Source organism: Helianthus annuus, chromosome 6, assembly GCF_002127325.2.
Source record: "Helianthus annuus cultivar XRQ/B chromosome 6, HanXRQr2.0-SUNRISE, whole genome shotgun sequence".
NCBI classification, from domain to species: Eukaryota; Viridiplantae; Streptophyta; class Magnoliopsida; order Asterales; family Asteraceae; genus Helianthus; species Helianthus annuus.
In genome coordinates this window covers 140,752,424-140,761,304 of record NC_035438.2, presented here as the reverse complement: position 1 = coordinate 140,761,304, position 8,881 = coordinate 140,752,424, and the positions used below count along the sequence as shown (strand labels likewise).

General features: G+C 40.4%; 1 protein-coding gene and 1 long non-coding RNA gene across 2 annotated transcripts; both read left to right on the top strand.

The window, feature by feature from the left end:
- The first annotated feature begins 954 nt into the window (after positions 1-954).
- LOC110939455 lies at positions 955-2,203 on the top strand. The gene is made up of 3 exons (XR_002592266.2): positions 955-1,087; positions 1,624-1,677; positions 1,934-2,203. It is a non-coding gene; the product is annotated as an uncharacterized LOC110939455 (long non-coding RNA).
- Positions 2,204-2,879: 676 nt separating this feature from the next.
- Positions 2,880-6,265, top strand: LOC110944080. Its single transcript, XM_022185799.1, has 3 exons — positions 2,880-2,888; positions 3,035-4,884; positions 5,857-6,265. The coding sequence occupies exons 1-3, from the start codon at positions 2,880-2,882 to the stop codon at positions 6,263-6,265; spliced, it is 2,268 nt and encodes a 755-aa protein (XP_022041491.1).
- Positions 6,266-8,881: the final 2,616 nt, after the last annotated feature.

The following is an 8,881-nucleotide window of genomic DNA, read 5'->3' as shown; positions in this document are numbered from 1 at the left end:
CCATACCACAACCTTGCTTTTCAACCTTTTAACCTTGCGCGTCCGTGCACTGGTCTTACAAAAGAAAAGTTTAAAGCAACAGTCAACACTTGCGTCAAAAGGAAATCATAAGTCCTTGCGCTTTCTCCCATGAAGCAAAGGATGAAAATCCTAAATTAAACACTTCCGCTGTATATCCAGACTTTGATATTATTTACCCAGACTTGGGATTTAATTATTTAGCTGATTCCACACGGTAAGGAGTCACACCAGATTACAGGAGTAATCTTCTAGAAGGAACTCAATCGTGCACCACTAAGACGGTTATAACCATCCGGACACGTGTCGCCATCTCAGGCCTCCCTGAAATCACAACGATGGCATGCAATTGGAAAGAAAACTCCACTTAATCACTTTCCACGTGGCAAATCCCCAGCCATAGATCTAATCAGCGATCCGTGTTCACTCACATCGAATCAAGAAGCTTGACGGAAGGAGATGTAACCGCTTACGGGGTTAGCATCTTCCATTAACTTTTCACTAATAGGTTTTCCCGCCCAAAGACTCCCGGCTAAAAATATGAGAAATAACCCATGTATGAAGTTAAGTTACACACACTTCTCAAATACATCTTCTCCTCCATAACCCATACTTATTCTCACACCGGAGTCGGGTTGTAACGCCCCAAATTAAAATCCGTACATTTATGGTTACATAATATGTTACAAGTAAGTAATAGCACTATTAACCTTAGTATATGAATGCTAGAATGGAAATAATAAAAATATGGCAAGATCATGTGTAGAATCAAGTATTATTATAAAGATGGTTAAAAATTATGAACTTTAGCTAATAGGAATAAGTCTTGGCCATTTAAAACAAATGTACATATCAGAGGGGCTGAATGTGTAAGTCATGAAAGTTGAATTACAAAACATTAAAATACACACCACACACATTCTGTGTGTGTGTTTCGTGTCGCCTGGAGAACAAGGAAAAAGGGGAAAAACCCCTTACTATCATAAAATCCAGCAAATCAAAGAGAAGAATGGAAGATAATCAAATGCATGTTCATCAATTCTAATCATCTTAACATTCTAGACATAAGGTATGTTGAAATTTGCATTTTGGTGAACATGAATGACGTGGGTTTTAAGTAAATCCATGAGTTTGTATGAAATTAATGTGTATATGGGTTAGGAACATCTTATGAAGTATTAATTAAACACGAATTTGTTTGAATTGATATGTGAAAGTGATAACCCGTTTAGTATAAGAATGTTATGAGGTGTAATGTGAAATTGGTATAGATTAGTATAATGATTTTCGTATGATGATGTTATTTATGAGATATTATTAGGTGAAACTGATTTAAGATGAAGATTGTGTGAAATTTTGAGTAAGATTGATGTTCTTGATGTTATTGACATGAACTAGCTAAGTTGTGCATATAATGCTTGTACACTATGCTTAATTAATGGTATGCACACCAAGTGTTCGTTAAAATGCTTGAGTGAGATGATCACATGAGTTTACAAAGATAAATGGTTAAAATTGGGATTTTTGTTGTTTGTTAGCATGAGCATGTTAAAAACGGAATGAAAAGAATGACAAGAGTTTAAAGTATGTGATTTTGGATTGTAGGAATTAAGGAAGAAAGCTCAAGTCGTACCGGGTCACAAACGAACAACGACAAAGGTAAGTTCTTGCTTACATAACGTTATTAGCATGTATTTTCGTGGCATACTATTGTTCAATGGTTGAAGTCGTTTACTTGTAACGAGTTATTGCAAGCCGATTATGTAATTTAGGTATGGGCCGAATGAGTTAGACGAGTAATGTGAAAAATGGAAGAAACTTCATATTCGGAAGAAGGTTTACTTGAGGGTCATGTTTGTAAATAACGTTGTATGAACCTTAGTAACTAAATGTCTAACGGTTTGGTTGTATGTAGGTAAAGCGACTTGTTAAATGGCGTTACTTGGATCGAACACATTCATGATGCACGCTTCCGTGAAGAAACTAGTTTTAGTCAAAACTTTTGTTAAATGCTTTCCGTTTGTTCCAAACGGGTCTTTTGTAAGTTTTATGATCCGAAAGTAGTAAGATGTTGAACTTGTAGTTAGAAGACTATGTTAGTAGTTTATGTAATGTTTGGGTTGAAAACTTTTGTAGTCGTTGTGTTGTTCGTTACCAAGTTAAATGCAGAATTTTGGTTTGTAAATTATTCGACCCGTTCACTTTTTGTTAAATGAAAGTTCGTTAGTGTTTTTAAAAAGTTTGGATCTTACAAGTTGGTATCAGAGCCTAGGTTTGAGAGATTCGAGTAAGTTATGGTGCTCGAACTCAAACCGAAAGCTCTTGCGAAAGTGTGTTCGTTCCAAGCGCCACGCAAGTAAGTAATTTAAGGATTTCATGCTAGTAGACAAAAATGGGAATGGGTTATGGTTTAGTTACTAGCATGACTTGGGTTTGGATGATAATGGGTGCTATAGAAGGCTTCGGGACTGCCCAGGACCGTTTCGGGTTGGAAAAAGGGGCTGGAAATGAAAGATTTTAGTTAATCAGCGTTTGCACACCCGGAAGCCCGTCGGCGACGGCCTATATGCCGTCGGCAACGGCACCCTCTCATCTGACGGCTTATGTACCTGCCTACGGGCAAATTGTGGCGACGGGGTTTTCCCGAGCCCGTCGGCGACGCACCCAAGGCCGTCGGCGATGGGTCCCCCCTAATAGTTTTTGCTGAAAATGTTTGTTTATCATGTTAAGGCCCTTAATTCGATTATGACATTCGTTGAACATAAGGAATACCCCGAATCGACTATGAAACTAAGAAATTCAATATAGCTAGCATGTTTTAATAATGAACGTGCGAAAGAATGAGGAGTTCTTACATACGAATGGATAAAGTAAGTGACACATTAAGAATGTTTATAAAGAGGGATTGGATGGGTTCACGACTCGTGAAAATGAACTATTAAGAACAAATGATGTATATATAGAAAGATGAGGAGGATGAAAGTAACAATAATTAATATGAATGTTTAAATTGTAGATGGCAAGTGGAGGAAACACAGATACCACAGAACGTATAACTCGAAACGAGTTAAACCAAATGATTTCGGATGAAGTAACGAAGGCAATTGATGCAAACGTTTCCAAGCTAGCACAAGAGGTGGAAGGCCAAGTACTAAGTACGGTAGAGAATATAGTCACGAGCAAAGTGGATGAATTGAAGGAAATGATAGCCGGAATTCAAGGCAAGAAAGAGGCAAGACGGTGCACCTACAAGGATTTCATGGCATGTAAGCCTACAACCTTTAATGGGGAAATTGATCCCATAGAATGTCAAAGATGGATAGCTAACATGGAAGGGGTGTTCATTCGAAGTCATTGTGACAAGGAAGATCAAGTCATGTTTGCCACGGGGCAACTTTTACGAAGGGCTAAAGATTGGTGGGACTCGTATAGTAAGGAGATCGGAGAGAATCGAGTTCAAACTTTGACTTGGCAAGAATTCAAACAACCTTTTATCAAGTACCATTGTCCACAATCAGCGGTGGATCGAATCCAAGAAGACTTTCTCCGACTCCGACAAAGGGATGAATCTGTCAATGAGATCACGAACACCTTCCTTGATCAACTGAAGTTTTGTGAAGAAATAGTTGGAACGGAGAGAAAGAAGATTATCCGTTATCATGGCATGCTTAAAGCTGAAATTCGGGAGTTCATAACACCTTCAAAATGTGAAACTTTGGACGAGATCATTGATCTAGCGAGGGATAGGGAAATTGAAATAAAGAGGCAAGACGAACGTGGAGAGAAAAGGCAAGTCGAGAAGGGGTCAACGCAAGGTTCTTCTAAGAAACCCAAGACGCATGATCAAGGAAAGAAAGAAGCTTCCAAAGGCGGGTTTCCACGATGCAAGACATGTGGAAAACCCCATTCCGGTGAATGTTTATTGGGAAGGAAGGGGTGTTACAATTGCGGACAAGAAGGGCATCCGTACTATAACTGTCCGAATCCCAAAAGGGTATGCTACAATTGTAACGAATCGGGCCATGTGAAAGCTGAATGCCCAAAGCTTAAGCAAGGGGTGAAGAAGGAAGGAAAGAAAGAAGAACCCGCGAAAGCTAAGGGAAGAATGTTCCAAATCTCCACAGAAGAAGCAAGGGCTCACCCGAATGTGGTCTCAGGTATCTATATGATAAACTCTATACCCACTTATATATTATTCGATACCGGAGCTAGTAGATCAGTTATTTCTATTGAGCTTGCACGTTTCCCTTTATTCACGATAGAAAGAATGTGTACACCTCTCGAAGTAGAAATTGCCGATTGTAAGAGTTACCTTTTGCACGAAATATGTAGAGGTTGTAGAATCACTATAGATGATGAAGATTTTGATATTGATTTGATTCCCATGGTTTTAGGGGAATTTAAAGTAGTAGTAGGTATGGATTGGTTATCCCGTTATCACGCGGAAATTTTATGCGAAAACAAAATTATTCATGTGACATCCCCTAAAGGGAAACGGGTAACCATTCATGGGGAAAGGGAAGAAGGGGCAAAATTTTGTACTATCTTAGAAGCAATTAAGTACGTGAGGAATGGAAGTAAAGCATTTTTAGCCTATGTTGTCGATACCAAATTAGGAGCTTTAAACATTGAAGATACTAAGATAGTGAATGAATATCCGGATGTATTTCCGGACGAATTGCCGGGACTTCCACCCGAGCGGGAAGTCGAGTTTCGTATCGAATTAGAACCAAATGCCAAACCGGTAGCCAAAGCCCCTTACCGGTTGGCACCCGCGGAAGTACGGGAATTAATGGTCCAATTACAAGAACTTCTTGACAAAGGTTTCATACGCCCTAGCGTGTCCCCGTGGGGAGCGCCTGTTTTGTTCGTTAAAAAGAAGGATAGGTCGATGAGAATGTGCAACGACTATCGTGAACTTAACAAACTCACGGTAAAGAACCGATACCCACTTCCAAGAATAGATGATCTCTTTGATCAACTACAAGGGGCAAGTTGGTTCTCAAAAATCGACTTGCGATTGGGCTACCATCAAGTAAGAGTAAGGGAAGAGGATGTACCTAAGACTGCGTTCAGAACTCGCTACGGACATTACGAATTCCTGGTAATGTCATTCGGGTTAACTAACGCTCCAGACGCTTTCATGGATCTAATGAATAGGGTATGCCGAAATATGTTAGATCAGTTCGTTATAGTGTTTATTGACGACATTTTAGTATACTCTCGTAGCGAGTCTGAACATGCAAGTCATTTACGTCAGGTACTTGAGACGCTTCGAAAGGAAAGATTATATGCTAAGTTTTCTAAGTGTGCGTTTTGGCTTAGGTAAGTGCAGTTTTTAGGACACGTAATTAACGAAAAGGGGATTTTGGTGGATCCCTCTAAGGTGGAACCCGTGATGAAATGGGTACCCCCGAAAAATGTTAGTGAAGTAAGAAGTTTCCTAGGTCTAGCCGGCTATTATCGGAGGTTTATCCAAGACTTCTCCAAAATAGCCCTTCCTTTAACTAAACTGACAAAGAAAGAAGAAAGGTTTGAATGGAATGAAGATCAACAGAAAGCTTTTCGAATGTTAAAGGAGAAATTGTCAAGTTCTCCCATATTAACACTACCGGAGGGAACGGAAGACTTAGTTGTATACGCGGACGCATCCCATCAGGGGTTGGGTTGTGTCTTGATGCAACGAGGCAAGGTTATTGCCTATGCTTCAAGACAGCTAAAGCAACATGAAATTAACTATCCAACCCACGATCTCGAACTGGCGGCGGTAGTGTTTGCCTTAAAAATCTGGAGGCATTATTTGTATGGAACAAAGTGCACAATTTATTCGGACCACAGGAGCCTTAAATACTTCTTCGGGCAGAAAGATCTCAATATGAGGCAACGGAGATGGTTGGAATTGATTAAAGATTATGACTGTGACATTCTTTACCATCTGGGTAAAGCTAATGTTGTGGCGGATGCACTTAGTCGGAAAGAATACCCACCACCTATTCGAGTGAAATCAATGAGAATGATAGTTACCCCAAACCTTCTCGAAACGATACGCGAGGCGCAAGATAAGTCTTTAAATGTTGGTGATCCGAAAAGTGAAAGAACGAAAGGGTTTGAAAATGAATTTGAAGTGAACGCAAGTGGGTTAAGAACGAGGTTTGCGCGGATTTGGATACCGCGACACTGTGAGGCGAAGACCTTATTATTGGAAGAAGCACAAGTCCCGTTACTCGGTTCATCCGGGAGCCACTAAAATGTACCGAGATTTGAAAGAAAATTTTTGGTGGCCGGGAATGAAACGCGACATCGTTAAGTATGTATCTAAATGCTCGACATGTTCCCAAGTTAAGGCGGAACATCAAAAACCATACGGGAAATTGCAACCCTTAGAAATTCCGGTATGGAAATGGGAGAATATAGCCATGGACCTTGTAACTAAACTGCCGAAGACAAAGAAAGGGCATGACGCAATATGGGTCATTGTCGACCGCCTTACTAAAAGCGCCCATTTTCTACCATTCGGGAGACTTTTTCCTCGGAAAGGTTAGCGGAAATTTAGGTGAATGAGACTGCTTCTCGCCATGGTGTACCGGTGTCTATTGTTTCAGACCGAGATACGCGATTCACCTCCCGTTACTGGCGAAAATTTCATGAAGGAATGGGTACCCAATTGCATGTGAGTACCGCATACCACCCACAAACGGATGGCCAATCCGAACGAACGATTCAAACTCTCTTAGACATGTTGAGAGCGTGCGTGATGGATTTCGGGGGAAACTGGGATGAACATTTGCCTTTAGTGGAATTTTCATATAATAATAGCTACCAAAGTAGCATACAAATGGCGCCATATGAGATGTTATATGGGAGAAGGTGTAGAACCCCTGTTTGTTGTGGAGAAGTAGGACAAAGAGAACTCGCACCGAATGATGTGGTGGCGATAACTAATGAAAAGATCGACATCGTACGGGCTCGATTAAAATGGCGCAAGACCGACAAAAGTCCTATGCGGATGAAAGAAGACGCCCTATTGAGTTTCAAGTGGGGGACCGAGTGTTCCTGAAAGTGTCCCCGTGGAAAGGCATAATCCGATTTCGTAAGCGAGGAAAGTTGGGTCCCCGATATATCGGACCATTCGAGATTTTAGCTCGAGTTGGAAAGGTGGCCTACCGGTTAAGGTTACCTCCCTCCTTAGAGGGAATTCACAATACCTTCCATGTGTCACAATTGCGGAAATGTTTAACGGATGAAACGGCTCATGTACCTCTTGAAGACATCGAGATAGACGAGAAAATGAATTACATAGAAAGGCCGGTAGCCATAAGGGATTCCAAGGTAAAGACTCTTCGCAACAAAGAAATTATGCAAGTATTGGTCCAATGGCAACACCGAAAGGGGTCGGATCTCACTTGGGAAGTGGAGGATGAGATGAGAAGATTCTACCCGTCTTTGTTTGGTACGTAATCGGGTTTCGGGGACGAAACCTTCTTTAAGGGGGGTGGACTTGTAACGTCCCAAATTAAAATCCGTACATTTATGGTTACATAATATGTTACAAGTAAGTAATAGCACTATTAACCTTAGTATATGAATGCTAGAATGGAAATAATAAAAATATGGCAAGATCATGTGTAGAATCAAGTATTATTATAAAGATGGTTAAAAATTATGAACTTTAGCTAATAGGAATAAGTCTTGGCCATTTAAAACAAATGTACATAGAAGAGGGGCTGAATGTGTAAGTCATGAAAGTTGAATTACAAAACATTAAAATACACACCACACACATTCTGTGTGTGTGTTTGGTGTCGCCTGGAGAACAAGGAAAAAGGGGAAAAACCCCTTACTATCATAAAATCCAGCAAATCAAAGAGAAGAATGGAAGATAATCAAATGCATGTTCATCAATTCTAATCATCTTAACATTCTAGACATAAGGTATGTTGAAATTTGCATTTTGGTGAACATGAATGAAGTGGGTTTTAAGTAAATCCATGAGTTTGTATGAAATTAATGTGTATATGGGATTTTGGTGGATCCCTCTAAGGTGGAAGCCGTGATGAAATGGGTACCCCCGAAAAATGTTAGTGAAGTAAGAAGTTTCCTAGGTCTAGCCGGCTATTATCGGAGGTTTATCCAAGACTTCTCCAAAATAGCCCTTCCTTTAACTAAACTGACAAAGAAAGAAGAAAGGTTTGAATGGAATGAAGATCAACAGAAAGCTTTTCGAATGTTAAAGGAGAAATTGTCAAGTTCTCCCGTATTAACACTACCGGAGGGAACGGAAGACTTAGTTGTATACGCGGACGCATCCCATCAGGGGTTGGGTTGTGTCTTGATGCAACGAGGCAAGGTTATTGCCTATTCTTCAAGACAGCTAAAGCAACATGAAATTAACTATCCAACCCACGATCTCGAACTGGCGGCGATAGTGTTTGCCTTAAAAATCTGGAGGCATTATTTGTATGGAACAAAGTGCACAATTTTTTCGGACCACAGGAGCCTTAAATACTTCTTCAGGCAGAAAGATCTCAATATGAGGCAACGGAGATGGTTGGAATCGATTAAAGATTATGACTGTGACATTCTTTACCATCCGGGTAAAGCTAATGTTGTGGCGGATGCACTTAGTCGGAAAGAATACCCACCACCTATTCGAGTGAAATCAATGAGAATGATAGTTACCCCAAACCTTCTCGAAACGATACGCGAGGCGCAAGATAAGTCTTTAAATGTTGGTGATCCGAAAAGTGAAAGAACGAAAGGGTTTGAAAATGAATTTGAAGTGAACGCAAGTGGGTTAAGAACGAGGTTTGCGCGGATTTGGATACCGCGACACTGTGAGGCGAACACCTTTTTATTGGAAGAA

Bases quoted from the DNA above. Each gene is read 5' to 3' on its own strand.
- LOC110944080 (XM_022185799.1), top strand. The intron at 4,885-5,856 runs GTTCGTTAAAAA...TTCGGACCACAG, and splicing joins CCGTGGGGAGCGCCTGTTTT to GAGCCTTAAATACTTCTTCG.